Raw genomic sequence first — 15,709 nt, forward strand, 5'->3', positions numbered from 1 at the left:
CTTGTGCCTGGTGATCCCAGATATACTTTGTATGACTTCACCCTGTTCTATTTGTTACCAGCAAGTCACTATAACCAGCTTCTGTTCCCACAGTGGCTGTCACTCAAGGGCATGAATACAAGAGGATGGGCACTTTGGAGTCATCTTAGAGTCTGGCTACAACAGGGGTGACTTTGGGAAACACCTGAATGCATGGCCTCTCACAGGGCTATGGCCAGGAATGCAGACTGGTATAAATGAACATGTACAAGGGTGCTAGTGCTCACTCCCCGGGAATCCAGATAAAAATCATGATGCCAACATTGTTGCAGCTGGACACGGCCTAAGGTTCCACCAGTTAAGTAACCACATAGCAGACTCTGACTCAGGATGTGGAGACAGGGAAGCTGGGACAGTGCTGTTGCATTTGGCACAGGCGATGTGAGTGGCAGTCCTGTCATCCACCTGCCAGGAGCAGCAGCGACAGCAGTTCTCACCTCATGGTCTAGTGGTGTGAACGGTGGCATCTGTGACCAGCACCACGGACAGTGGTTCCTATTTGGGCCTTGACCTAGGGTGGGACTATGGATTCTCCTCCTGGCCCTTGGCCTCAGGGTGTTCTGTGACTTTCGCTGAAATAAATGATGCATAATACTCTAACTAAATATATATATGACACATATTTCCTTATAAATATATATACTCATAATATACAAACATAATTTGTTTTATACTTCACATATTTATCTTAAAAGACATTTTAGTATGTATTACGTATAATTTATATTTTATATTACGTATTTAAATTTTATATTTATATTTCTCCCTGACTATATGTATATACATACATATATATATATATATATATATATTTCCTTATAAATATACATTGTTTCAGTTAAAACAACTGGACTCTGTTGTTTAAAACAAAGAGTGAGGATCTGTGAAGGAATACTTGTAGAGAGCAAGGATTCAGTACTTTTTTCCACTTTCATGGAGATAAAATTGATATACAACATTTTATAAGTTTAAGGGCACAACCTTGTGATTGGATACATTGTATACTGCAAATGATTACCACCATAGAGTCAGCTACACCTGCATATGTCTCAGTAACCTGCGTTTGTGTGTGTGTGTGTGTGTGGGTGGGTGGGTGGGTGGGTGTTGCAAACATTTAAGATCTTCCTCTTAGTATCTCAGAGTTTTATGTTGAGCCTATAACCACTTCCTCTATCTGCCACCCGATGTGTCCCATGGGAGAGAAACTGTGTTTCTCCCAGCATATCTTGCATTTTTCTTCCAAAAAAAAAAAAAAACCCATTTAAATGTGAATGTAAGACTCCTTCCCACAATGAGGGTTCTCATCAATGACTTCAGTGGTCCTAGTGGAACCCCAGGGTGGCTTGTGGCTTTGTTACAAAATACCCAGGCATCTCCCCTGGCCCATAATCTTAAGAGTGTGTGTATGTGTGTTGGGGCACCTGGGTGGCTCAGTTGGTTAAGCGTCTGACTTTGGCTCAGGTCATGATCTTACCGTTCATGAATTCAAGCCCAACATCAGGCTCTATGCTGACAGCTCAGAGCCTGGAGCCAGCTTCAGATTCTGTTTCTCCCTCTCTCTCTGCCCCTCCCCTGCTCACACTCTTTCTCTCTCTCTCTCTCTCTCTCTCTCTCACAAGTAAATAAACATTAAAAAAAAGAGTGGGTTGCGTGTGTGTGTGTCAGGGAGAGGGGAGGGCAGGAAACACTACTTAATAAGCCCCACAGGAGAGGCGGAGGCACAGCCATGTGGGAATTCTGCTTTATGTGCTTGGTGCTCAGTGTGTGATCTGAAGACCAGAAGCAGCACCAACCTTGTTATAAACCCAGAATCTCATGCTCTATTGCAGACTGTCTAGCTCTTCCTAAGTCCAGGAAATTCCAGTGGACACGGAAGGCTGGGTCTCCCTGGAGTGTGTGCCTTCTAGGTGCAGAACCAGAACTGTTCAGTATGTGCGTGTGCTCTGATCAGCTTGCTTAGCACTGAGGAGTCCAGGGTTTGGTCCTGTTCCTCTCTCTTCTATGGCCATCATCCCCTTAGTGACCTCATCTGTACTGAAGGCTCTAAACATCATTTATATGGTGTCATCTCCCACATCTATTTCTTCAACCTATTTCTCCCACCCTGCACTCTATATCCAGCTGCCAACTTCACTTTCATTTCTACTAGACACCTCTGATTCCACATTCCTAAATTGGGTGCCTGTGGTGCCGCTTCCCCAAATGTCCTACTCCCAGAGTCTTCCTGGTTTCCACGGAAGGCACTCCACATTTCTACTTGCAGTTTGAAATATCGGATGCCCTCCTTCTCATACTCCAGAATTAATGCATTAGGAAATGCTGCAAAGTCCATCTTTAAATATATCCAGAACACAATCACTTCCTATTTCTCTCCCTCCTCACACCCCAGAGCTCCAGCCAACATCCCCCTCCTGGACACTGCACTAGTTTCCCTCAGTTTCCCTACTGGTTTCTCGCCCTGCACCTCTTGATTCTGCACAGCAGCAAACAGATGCTTCAAAAGAGAAGTAGTACCAGGTGGACCATCTGATCTAAACCATCTGGTGGCTCCGCATCTCAGAGAAAACTGAAAACCCTTCTAATCCTAAGGTCTAGACATCTGACCGCATTTCACATGCTCTCTGCTCCAGCCACAGTGGCCTCTCACCCTTCCTTGAACACAGGACACGCTCCTGCCCTAGTGCATGTGCCTGGAGGTTCCCCTGCCTGGAAAGAACTCCCTGAGACATGCCCGTCAACAATTCCTTGTGTCCTGCACATCTCTCAGAGGTCACCTTCCCAGTGAGGCTCCCTCTGATGGTAAAGTAGCCACCTTCCCTGGCCCAACACAGGTAACTCTGGGTCAGCTTCCTTCAAAGTCCTTCCCAACTTCTAACACACACACACTTCCCTTATTTACTAGCACATATTCTGTCCCTTACTACCAGAACATATCCCCATGGGGCCGGAAAATTCTGCCTGTTTTTACATCACTGAAGTGTCCTAGATGCTACAATAGTGTTCCTGTGTCTGACACTCAATTATCAGTTGGATAAACGATCAGCATAGAGCACCTGTCCCTTCCAGATCAGTCACAGGCCACACCTGTTCATGGCAGCTACCACTTTTCTCACCAGTGCTGGTCTCCCCCCTACACCTCACCTCCTCCATCCCACACCGTCCCTCCTGCACAGCACAGGACACAATGACAGTTCTCCTTCACAAAAGGTGTACCTAGGCCCAAGGGTCATATATTGAAGACAAATGTGAATGAAGATTAGACACTGCTTTCCCTCTAGGAATAAGGGTTGGAACAAGGACCAGGAGCTCTAGAGCTAAGGGCAGGGGGTCAGCAGGTGAGCAGAGAAGACAAAAACTAACTGAAATTTAATAAGGATGAGAAACTATCAGATCTTGTCTCTCATTCCAGAAGCTGCTTTTTTTCAGAATCTGCTTTTTTTTTTATATGAAATTTATTGTCAAATTGGTTTCCATATAACACCCAGTGCTCATCCCAACAGGTGCCCTCCTCGAAACTCCTCACCCACCCTCCCCTCTCTCCCACCCCCCATCAACCCTCAGTTTGTTCTCAGTTTTTAAGAGTTTCTTATGCTTTGGCTCCCTCCCTCTCTAGCCTTTTTTTTTTCCTTCCCCTCCCCCATGGTCTTCTGTTAAGTTTCTCAGAATCCACATAAGAGTGAAAACATATGGTATCTTTCTCTGTATGACTTACTTCACTTAGCATAACACTCTCCAGTTCCATCCACGTTGCTACAAAAGGCCATATTTCATTCTTTCTCATTGCCACGTAGTACTCCATTGTGTATATAAACCACAATTTCTTTATCTATTCATCAGTTGATGGACATTTAGGCTCTTTCCATAATTTGGCTATTGTTGAAAGTGCTGCTATAAACATTAGGGTACAAGTGCCCCTATGCATCAGCACTCCTGTATCCCTTGGGTAAATTCCTAGCAGTGCTATTGCTGGGTCATAGGGTAGGTCTATTTTTAATTTTTTGAGGAACCTCCAAACTGTTTTCCAGAGTGGCTGCACTAATTTGCATTCCCACCAACAGTGCAAGAGGAGTCCCGTTTCTCCACATCCTCTCCAGCATCGATAGTCTCCTGATTTGTTCATTTTGGCCACTCTGACTGGCGTGAGGTGATATCTGAGTGTGGTTTTGATTGTATTTCCCTGATGAGGAGCGACGTTGAGTATGTTTTCATGTGCCTGTTGGTCATCTGGATGTCTTCTTTAGAGAAGTGTCTATTCATGTTTTTTGCCCATTTCTTCACCAGATTATTTGTTTTTCGGGTGTGGAGTTTGGTGAGCTCTTTATAGATTTTGGATACTAGCCTTTCGTCCGATATGTCATTTGCAAATATCTTTTCCCATTCCATTGGTTGCCTTTTAGTTTGGTTGATTGTTTCCTTTGCAGTGCAGAAGCTTTTTATCTTCATGAGGTCCCAATAGTTCATTTTTGCTTTTAATTCCCTTGCCTTTGGGGCTGTGTCAAGATACAGAATCTGCTTTTTTAAAAAGATGGGGAAAAGATGGAAAGAATGATCCAGAACAGCGCTAGAAAGAGGAGAAGGGATGGATGAGTCTGAAAATTCATCCTGCAAATCCACAGAGACTCCTGTGTGCTGGGGCTCACTGGGCCTGTGGGGACAACGAAAGGCCCAGGGACCCCTGAGGCTGCCCCAGACTGGGGGACACAGGAGAAAAATGGGACCATCATCCTACAAGAATAAGGACAAGCCTAAGTCTCCATAGAAACATAGAAACAAACTGAAACAAGCAAAACTTAGGGGCTGAGTCCTGACCCAGGCTTGAACCTAAGCTGTCCTGGTCACAGGAAGGCCTTGCTGCACAAGGTCCTGGACACAGGAGAGATCAGAGTCCCTATGATTCAGAGCCTGATGGGACAGGGTTCCACTGAAGGGACAAGGACAAGGGAGCAGCACTGATGATGCAGCTGAGGAGTGACCATATTAAAGCCCAGGATGCACTGAGCACCTACTGGGCACAATCCCAACCATGCTGGCTCCTCACAGCCTCTCCTGTCCCCAAGCCCCAGAGGAAGTAAGGCAAACATGCTGACTCTGGACGGTTCTCAGGGCTTCTATTGATTTACTCTCTCAAACTTAAGGAGTCTTCTTTTTTAATTAATCCGTCAACCCCACAAGGCAAGCACAGAAGAAAACATACCTGCATCTAATGTTTTACCTTCAACGAGGGAGTAAGAGCTGCAGCTCCGTGGGACACGAGGCACAGACAGGGACAGAGAGGCCTGTGCCCCCTCTGCGGGAACAGGAGAGCACATGAGGGAGAAGACAGGGCAGTGTGGGGCAGGGGTACGACGGATCTGGGCTCCCAGCGGTCGGGCCTGGACAGGGCCGGGAGGAAAGACCTCAGAGAGTGGAAGCCTGAGGTCACGGACCCCGTCAGACCTTCCTCCCGCCCAGGGTCCAGGTCCCAGGTGGAAGGGACCTAGAGAGCAGGGGGAGGTGTACCCTAGTCAGGGAGAGCAGGGCGGAGTCGGGGAAGGACAAGGAAGGACAGGCCGGGGCGGGGCCTGGGGCAGGTGCAGGTCTGGGGCGGGGAGAGCGGACAGATACTTTCCCCAAGTGGGGGCGTAGTCAAGCCCATCTTCCTGGGATCCCGTGTCCCCCTGGGCTGTCCGTTTGCTCTTGACCCGCAGAGGCACGCTCCTCCCAACTCCTCACTCACCCGCCCAGGTCTGGGTCACGGCCAGGGCCAGGACAGCAGCCGGGAGAGGGTGCGAAGACCCATGCATGACCCAGACACTGCGGGTCTGAGGCATAGAGGAGTCCTTGGTGGTGTTGTAAGGACTTTATAACCCAGAACCACGGTGCCGCTGATTGGCTTCTTCAGAAACCCGAAACCCAATGGAAGTGCGAAGAGATGTCGCGTCATCAGTATCCAGACAGGAGGACGTTACCCAGGCTGTGAGAGCAAGTAAAACCAGGGGAGACTAGGACTCCCAACCCTGGGCTTCCCTGAGCCAGACACCGCCCTTGTGAGGGGACACGGAGAGCCAGGCCCTCCCCGGGGTTCTGAGACTTTGCCCTGACCCCTCTCCTCCTGCACGGTGGTCAGGTGACGTTGTCATCCTGTCTTCCTGAGTCCTGACCCAGGAGCTGTCTGAGGAAACCAGGGAGAGACCCACAGGCTGGGCTCAGCCCCCTTTTGCTCCATAGTCCTTCGCAGAATATTCACTGAACTGGACTTTTACCTCCCACCCCTCAACTCTCTCCCTCTGGACTCTTCTAGAAGGAAACTCACCTCCAAGGCACTCAATAACAGAGAGCGAGCTAGCCCTGGTAACAGAGAGGGAGGGACAGGGGTTTTGTCTTTACACCTGGAGAAGCTGTGCCTGATGCACCGGCCAGAGATTCCCACTGAGGCCAATTTCCTTCTTGTTGATTAACTCTACTGGTCGCACAATGTTGGTAACCCCGGAACATCAGGAATCTAATCTGTAAAAGTGAGTTTGGCTCCTGCCGACAGAAATGTGACCATCCAGCACAGCAGTCAGACTCACAAAGCTCCTATGTTTTCCCAAACAATATATCAGTGACTCCTGTGTTTTAACATGACTTTCATTCCATAGCCCCAAGATTCTCTGTGTGAGCCCTGGACATTTCCTCAGTCCATGGATGCACAATTGTTATGTATATTTCCGCTGGAAGAGTGGACAAGCCTTAATCGCCTCCAAGTTGCAAGTGTTCAGTGCAAATGACCTTCACCAGCATCCATGCATTTCCTGTGTTTGAACTAATACCTAAGTTATGTGCATATTATTGGGGCACTTGGTATTATTTTCTTTACCCTGATTATCATAAGGAGGCAATGGGTTTGCAGGCAGCCCCAGAGCATAGTAAATAGTAGATGCAAAGAATATCTTGCTATGCCCTGTAGATACTTATTAAAACTCTGTAGAACAACATATTTAAATCTGAGAATTCCACTGCTTAGAATTCCTTACTTCTCTTTTTTCTCACCTTGTGTCTGCAGCCCATCCCTCGGTCTCTCTCATGACTCAGGCCCTCTCCTCCCCTTAGTCTCCACCACCCTCTCCCTGCTGGATTGTGGCCCTGGTGCCCCGCATCACCTGCCACCTGGGGCTCTTCTCCCCACAGGGACAGCGACTCTGGTAATGTGAGTCAGGTCACGTCATGTGTTCACTGAAAATGCTCCAGTGGCTCTGTCTCACTCTTGGGAAGCCTCTAGAATGTAAGGCTCATGAGCACAGGGGCTTTGAGCTTATTTGGTGACACCTGTATCCCCAGGATAGAAAGCCTAGTAGGCTCTAAATTAATTGTTGTTGAATGCATGAATGAAATATGACTGTATTAGAACTTCATTGCATCACATAAAAACCACTAAATGGAATACACCGAAAAGTCAGGAAAGGTTTGGTTTCATGCAACTAGTGTGCATGGTAGTTCACATTCATTTCAGCGGAAAAAGTGCAATGAGCTGATTTGCTGCATAGTGAGCTTGTATATTCATTTTCTATTACTGCAGAGCCACAACTTAGTGGCTCTAAAGGACACTCATGAATTTTTTAAAGTGTATTTATTTTGAGAGGGTGGGAGGGGCAGAGAGAAAGGGAGAGAAAATCCCAAGCAGGCTCTGCATTACGGATGCAGAGCCTGTAGAGGGGCTCAAACTCACAAGCTGTTGAGGTTATGACCTGAGCTGAAATCAAGAGTCAGACGCTTAACTGACTGAGCCACCCAGGTGCCCCAACACACATTCATTTCCCTACAGTTTTTTAGTCAGAAATCTAGACATGATGTAGATGGCTTCTCTGTTCATGATTTCACAAAGCTGTGTTGTCATCTTTCGGTGGATTGCTCCTTCAAGTTCATACAGAGCTGGAGGCAGAATTCTGTTTCTTACACTTATAAGGCTGAGTCCCCATTTCCTTGCCAGCTGGAATGGTCCCTAGTGCCCACAAGCATTGTTGGCCATTGTGCCTCTCCATTTTCAGCGCCAACAATAGAAACCCATTCACATTGAATCCCTCTCACACTTCGAATCCTTTTGCTCAGGAAGAACCAAGTCCTTTTAAAAACTCACCTGATTAGGGCCGTCCAACCTAAAGTAATCTCTCTTACTTAAGGTCAACTGATACGAGACCTTGCTTGTATCTTCAAGGTCCCTGCCCAGCAGCACCTACATTAGTGTTTGATTGAATAGCTGAGGGAAAGCTGAGTAACCAGGAGCTACTTATTGGAGGCTCTTCATGCAATATGCCTGTCATGGCACTCCCACTACTGGTATGTATCTCTTCAGGGCCCTATCATCCCCAGTGATATTAGGCAGCCAATTCTCAGACAACCTTTCCTGCTGTGATCCCTGCCCAGTAGAGGAAAATACCCACAAATGTATTTGTGCAATCCCCAGGGGAGGATGGGTGTTAAATGAAGCGTGTGTGTTCACTCTTAACATTTGTGGCACAGGATGCACTCACACCAGGTGTCAGCTGGGTCATATGCCTTTGGAGAGAGAGTTCTGGGGACCAGCTTGTGCCTCCGCCACAAGGACCCCTTTTATATTTTCTGGCAGGAGTTTTAGGAAAGTTGTCATCTTAGTCCTATAACCCAGTGTGCACATCTACACTGTAGACTACCATATAGACATTGAGATGCTATTTCCAAATCAGAAATGATTTTTGTTTAACTGAGTTTTGAATTTTATAAATAAGGTGCCCAAAAAGTGTGTTTCTACTTTTCGGTTTTCCCTGTATCACCATCAAGGGGTTAGAGGATGAGGTGCACAGGGACACAGACACCTCAGCAATGGCACCGGCTCCTGAGCTCTTCTCTCCTGCAATCATGCCTCACCCCTGAGGCTGACTCCTGTGGAGTCCATGGCTGGTCGGAAGCTTCTTCCTCTCCCCACTGACGCCCAGGCTTCTGCTCAGACATGTCTACCTGACTTACAGTCCAGACCCCACTCAGGCTTCTCAGTCAGAATCCACCTGAGAGCAGAACAGTGGGGTGGGGGAGGGGGGGTCCCCTTACCTTCCACGCCCCGTGCAGCCACAGGACTAAGGAGAGAAGACTTAGCTGCCTTTCTCCTCCTCAACCCGGCCCTCCCTAGGGTCTCATTCAGCTCCAGCACCTGGACAGGGACCCAGACACCAGGGGGCGCCCTCATCCCAGATGATGTTCAGTGTGTGAGGTTCTTGTAAAAGTTACACTGATACAACCTGTGTCCACCCATAGACATATGGATAAGGAAGATGTGTGGTATATACACACATATACAAATACACACGACAGACTATTATGCAGCCACAAAAAGGATGAGATCTTGCCACTTGTGACAACATGGATGGACAAACAAGGCAGTGTGTCTGCTAAGACTGAGAAAGACAAGGACCGTATGATCTCATTCATATGTGGAATTTACAAAACAAAACAAATGAATAAAGAAACAAACAGCAGAATCTGACCTATAATACAGAGAATAAACTGATGATTGCCAGAGGGAAGGGGGTTGGGAGGATGAGCACCCGGATGAGGGGAGTGGGAACACAGGCTCCACCTCTGGAAGGAAAAGGTCATAGGAATAAAAGGTACAGCACAGGGAATATCGTCAGTGACAGTGTAACATCATTATGTGGTGACAGACGGTATCTACACTGTGGTGAGCTGGGCATGGTATAGACACAAAGTGAGTCACTGTGTTGTACACCTGAAACTAATGTAATCTTGCGTCGAATATATTCAAATTTAAATTTTTTTCAAAGAAATTAATTAGAAAGAATAAACTGTAAAAATACCAATTTTCTTAATAGGTCATGGATATTGTGGTAGTTTTGCCATTCTTTGAAAAATTTCCCTCAATTGGATAAATTTTTTCTTAAGTATATTTTTTAAGTTTGTTTATTCACTTTGAGAGAGAAGGAGAGAGTGAGCATGAATGGTGGAGGGGCAGAGAGAGAGGGAGAGAGAATCCACACTGTCAGCACAGAGCCTGAGACAGGGCTCCATCTCACAAACCATGAGATCAGGAGTCCGACCCTTAACCGACTGAGCCACTCAGGCTCCCCAAAACACCGATTCTATAATTATTATTGATAGGTTGTAGGTGTTTTAAAATATGCAATTGAAGACAGAAGAAACAGCAGCCCCCACATCGGGAACTGTTCTGACACTGACAGCTGGGCCTCAGTGTGGTCAGAAGCTGACTGATGCCACCACTGGGCCATATTATTCCTGCGGGACATGAGCCAGTCATCTCACGGAACATCGACAGCACACAAGGAGACTGTGAAACCATGATATTACTTTGTCTAATTAGAGACAAAAACAAGTCACCGTACGACCCACAAAATACCAAACATCTCCCTGTGCTGGTTACTGAGCAATCACTGCTTTTTACCATTTCTTTGTTCATCTCAAGTTTTTATTTAAATTTCAGTTAGCTAACATACAGTTTAATATTAGTTTCAAGAGTAGAATTGAGTGATTCATCGCTTACATACAACACCCAGTGCTCATCACAACAAGTGCCCTCCTTAGAACCCATCACCCATGTAACTCAACCCATTTAACCTGTGACCCTCCCAGAAGCTTGACAGTTTCTCAGTACTGACCATCTTTTCTGTTGGGATTTGGGATATTAAAAGAAATGACTTTGTTTTGATTTTTTAACATTTATTCATTTTTGAGAGAAAGAGAGAGACAGAGTGCAAGCATACTTATTGCACTTAAGTATGGAGGAGGTGAGCCCTGAAACCCTGGGACAGTGTAGACAGGACCCCATGGGGAGCTCACCCCCCACCATACCTCCTCCTTTAGTCTCAACTCCTGTGGCTCTGATCACGTTTGTTTGTTCTGCCCCAGGCCATTATAGTACCCAGGGCTCTGATTCAACTCTAATGGCTCCTAAAGGTAAGACTCTGGGGGGTGAAGTGGGGAGGAGTGGGGGCACTAGGGACACTTTATATGCAGGGGGCTGTTGAGTGTGTGGCACTTATGTGACTGACCTAAATGTGTTCATGATGATTTTTTTTCACAGTGTGAGACCCGCTGCCTGTGGTGCACTGAGCGATGCAGGATCTGTTCACACCCCCACTTAGTGACATCGATATCCCCTGACTTTCTGAGGATGGTGTCAGATGTGTCTGTGTTCCTATTAGCATATTGTGAGGACACAGGAGAATGCCCCCCCCCCCGCCCACCATGACTCCTCCCCATACTGATTCCTGTTCCCTTTCTGATCTGCTTTCTTATTCCAGCAGAGGTAGGGCTGGACCGTCTCCATCCCTGTCTTCATTTCATGTTGGTCAGAGTATTGTTGCCTTACTTCCCACTGAAAATGAGAATCCAGATATGAATTGTGTTTTGTAATTCTTGGCATGTGGGGATGATGAGATAATAAAAGAGAGGATTTGTAAAGTTGAAGTAGAAAAGAAATGAAAGCACTGAGAACCTTCCAGAACCTGCATGTTTCCTGTGCCGTGTCTGTTGCAGGTGGGGACAGGAGAGGGCTAGAGGAGCCGAGCGTGGACGGGGCCTGGGTCCAGTCGGTGCTCAGTGCATAATTAGTGTGTCGAGCTCCCTCCTCAGCTGGGTCATGTCTCTGCTCCTTGTCCTTGTCCCTTCTGTGGAACCTTGTCTCACCAGGGCCATGACCACAGGGATGTGGACATCATCTGTCACCAGGACCTTGTGGAGCAAGAGCTTCCTGTGACTGAGTCAGCCCAGGCTCCATCCTGGGTCGTGACCTCAGCCCCATCTTCGGGTGTTTTTCCCCCTTGTTTCTATGCAGCATCAAGCCTGTTCTTGCTCTTGGTGTCCGAGTTCCTGTCTCATTCTACCCGGGTGACCCCGGTGGTTATAGCACCAGGAGTCCTTTGGGCTGTTGTTCTGCAGGCGTAGGTGGGCCCTGTACGCAGGAGTCTCTGGGGTTTGGAGAGATGAATTTTCAGTCATCCATCTCCTCCCCTCCCTCTAGAGCTGTCTTCTGGATTATTCTTTAGATCTGGAGGTAGACGAAGAGGAATTTAAGATTTTCTCAATCTTATGAAACTTCAGTTAGTTTCTACCTTCCCTGCCTCTCTGCCCCCTCTCTCTGCCCTTAGTTCTAATGATGCTGGTGCTTGTTCCCATCCAAGTTCATGGATTTATAAAGCAGGGTCTAATGTAGATTTCTATTTGGTTGGAGAAAGGGCCCCATAGAGCCTAAGTACAGTGATTCTGAAGACAGGACTGTAACTGTGTGCTGTGCTGTGCTGTGCTGTGCAGGGGAAACGCTGTGGGAGGAGGGAGCTGAGCAGAGAGAGGGAGTGGGGAGCAGCTCTGGGGGAAAGTAGAGGCTGCACTGATGATGAGGTGCGGGCACTTTGTGTGGGAGCTGCCACGGACCAGCTGTGTCTGAGGCTCATCCAGAAGACAGAGGTCCTCTGCGCTGACCACTCGTTCCACTGACAATGTCGTGTGCCACATACAGGACCTGCTATTTTTTTCATCTAGGACACCTCAGTAAGTAAGAAGAGGCAAACTTGCTGCTCTTGTGGAGAATATGTCCTAGGGGTGAGGGACAGACTCCACTTGACCCTGGAACAGTGTGGGGACTGAGGGCAATGACCCCATTGTGCAGTCAGAACTCCAAGTGTAGCTTTCGACTCTCCTGAAACTTAACTACTACTAATAATACCCTACTGTTGATAAGAAGCCTTACTGAAAACATGAACAGTCATTTAACACATATTTTGTACATTACATGTATATGTACCTGTATTCTTACAGTAAATTAAGCTGGAGAAAATAGAAAACATAAGAGAAACTTTGTTGACAGTACTTATTGTAAAAAAAAAAGTCCACATATTGGTGGATGTGCACATTTCAAAGCAGTGTAATTCAGAGTCAACCGTATATTGTATAAATGTGGTAAATGAGGGAAGTGTTTAAATTGGAAATTGGTAGGTGCTTTGAGGAAGGTGACCCAGAGAGTTACCTGTGTGGGGACACTGAAGGTGGCTACTTTACTATGGTGGTAAGTGTGAGCCTCACTGGGAAGCTGACCTCTGAGAGATGTGCGGGACACAAGGAGTTGTCGAAGAGCATGTCTCAAGGAATTCTTTCCAGGCAGGGGAACCTCAAGGTACATGCACTAGGGCAAGAGCGTGTCCTGTGTTCAAGGAAGGGTGAGAGGCCACTGTGGCTGGAGCAGAGAGCATGAGAAATGCCGTCTGATGTCTAGACCTTAGGATTAGAAGGGTTTTGAGTTTTCTCTGAGTGACATGTGGAGTCACTACATGGTTTAGAACAGGTGGTCTGCCTGGGACTACTTCTCTTTAGAAGCATCTGTTTGCTGCTGTGCAGAATCGAGAGGTGAAGGTCAAGCACCAGTAGGGGGGATGTTGGATTTATGTTGGGGTTTGAGGAGAAAAAATAATAGGAAGTGACTGTGCTCTGGATTGTGTGTGTGTGTGTGTGTGTGTGTGTGTGTGTGTGTGTGTTTATGTCCTGGATACATTTAAAGATGGACTTTACAGCATTTCCTAATGTATTAATTTTTGGGTTGTGAAAAGAAGGAATCAAGGATGGCATCCAATCCTTCAGACTACAAGTAGAAATGTGGAGTGACTTCCGTTGAAAAGAGAAGACTCTGGAAGTAGGACATTTGGGGAAGCAGCATCACAGGCACCCAATTTAGGAGGGTGGAAACTGAGATTGTTAGAAATACAAGTGAGGTTGGCTGTTGTATACAGACCACAGAGTAGGAGAAATATCTAGGTCGGAGAAATAGATATGGAAGGTGACACCATATAAATGATGTTTAGAGCCTTCAGCATAGATGAGGTCACCAAGGGGATGATGGCCATAGAAGAGAGAGGATCAGGACCAAACCCTGGACTTGTCAGCACTAAGCAAGCAGATCAGAGCAAACCTAGAGCACACTGCACCGTTCTGCTTCTGCACCTAGAAGGCACACAGTCCAGGGAGACCCAGCCTTCAGTGTGCACAGGAATTTCCCGGACTTAGGAAGAGCTAGACAATCTGGAGTAGAGCATGAGATTCTGGGTTTATAACAAGGTTGGTGCTGCTTCTGGTCTTCAGATCACACACTGAGAAGCAAGTACATAAAGCAGGATTCCCACGTGGCTGTGCATCAGCCTTTCCTCTGGGTTTTATTAACTGATTCCTGGGTCCACGCCCAACACTCTAACGTGGTAGATGGGAAGAGGCCTGGACATTTTGTAACAAACCCACAAGCAATCCAGGCGTTCCACCAAATAGAGATACAGTGAGGTCATTGATGAGAGCCCTCATTGTGGCAAGGGGTCTTACATACACATTGAAATGTTTTTGTTTTGTTTTTGGGTGTTTTTTTCGGTTTTTCGGTTTTGTTTTATTTTGTTTTTCTAGGAAGAAAAATGCAAGACCTGCTGGGAGATACATATTTTCTCTCCCATGGGGCACAGCCAGGTCGCAGCTTGAGGAAGTGGTTATCAGCTCAACATAAAATCTCTGCGATAACAAGAGTGTAGATCTTAAATGTTTTCCCCACACAAAAGGAAATGGTAACTATGTGACACAATGCAGGTCTTAGCTAATGCTAATTACAACATATTGTAATCATTTTGCAGCATAGAAATGTATCAAGTCAAGAAAATGTAGCCTTAAACTGACACAATGGTGTATGTCAGTTATATCTCAGTAAAACTGGAAAAAAAGTCTGAAATCATGCTCTCTGAAGCTATTCCCTGCATTGACTTCTGACTCTTTGTGATACATATGTACATTTACAGAGACTTGGGAAGAGAGACAATGTGGGGCCTTGTTCTATTTCAAGGAAAGTCACAGAACAGGCTTGAGTCTACACAAACAGGAACAGAATCCACAATGGACCCTAAGTGGAGGCTCACATATAACCAGGGCCCTGCTGCTGAGTATAGATGCCACTGTTCACACCAGAGTCCCCTCATGTAGGACACTGGATCCTGAGGCTAGGACTGTTATTGCTGCTGCCGCTTGCAACTGCATGACACCAATGTCACTCAGACACCTGCGCCAAATGCCATGTTGTGCTGTCCCAGCCTATCTGTCACATGTCCCAAGGCAGAGTCTGGCAGGTGGTCACGTGACTGTGAAGTTTCATGCCATGTCCAATGCAAGACTGTTTGGCAAAGTGGGTTCTCCTCTCTTTGGTGTCTGCCCTCCATCAAGATTTTTAAATGTAGAAACCTTTTACGTGGGAAGAGGATACAAGTTCTGGGCGTGGAAACTGGGGGCCAGGAATGGAAAAAGAATGACAAATTGCAACATTTGGAGCAGTGATTTGACACTACAACTTGATATGATACATTGTAGGCACTCGGGTCAGATTGGAGGCAGGAGCGACTAAAAAATGGCATCTTTCAACTTTTCCCCTTGATAGTTGTTATGGGATCCAGCTTTTGTCTACTCCAGTTCTACTCACAAGTAAGTGGAGTAGCACTGTCGGGTGATGAAGTGATTGTTCAAAATGTCTTCTCCAGCCTTTGTCTCTTCCTAGGATTAAGTAACCCAGATCTGTAACACTTCAGATGATCCTTATACATACACTGACACTTCATATTTCTTTGTTAGCATATTTTATTTATTTTTAATGTTGTTTATTTATTTTTTGTTTGTTTGTTTATTTGTTTTTAAT

The 15,709-nt window shown here is 46.5% G+C and overlaps 2 protein-coding genes across 2 annotated transcripts in view; both read left to right on the plus strand.

Moving 5' to 3' along the window:
• The window catches only part of LOC115513706 (DLA class I histocompatibility antigen, A9/A9 alpha chain), a 253,834-nt gene extending 242,372 nt beyond the window's left edge, over positions 1-11,462 (plus strand). Inside the window, exon 8 of the mRNA XM_030315043.1 lies at positions 11,087-11,462. Coding sequence (XP_030170903.1) covers positions 11,087-11,091 — 5 coding nt within the window. The 3' untranslated portion in view covers positions 11,092-11,462. The remainder of the gene's footprint in view (positions 1-11,086) is intronic.
• Positions 1-11,466, plus strand: part of LOC115513705 (DLA class I histocompatibility antigen, A9/A9 alpha chain) — a 165,112-nt gene extending 153,646 nt beyond the window's left edge. Inside the window, exon 8 of the mRNA XM_030315041.1 lies at positions 11,087-11,466. Coding sequence (XP_030170901.1) covers positions 11,087-11,091 — 5 coding nt within the window. The 3' untranslated portion in view covers positions 11,092-11,466. The remainder of the gene's footprint in view (positions 1-11,086) is intronic.
• The last annotated feature ends 4,243 nt before the right edge of the window (positions 11,467-15,709 follow it).

This window comes from Lynx canadensis, chromosome B2 (genome assembly GCF_007474595.2).
Source record: "Lynx canadensis isolate LIC74 chromosome B2, mLynCan4.pri.v2, whole genome shotgun sequence".
NCBI lineage: Eukaryota > Metazoa > Chordata > Mammalia > Carnivora > Felidae > Lynx > Lynx canadensis.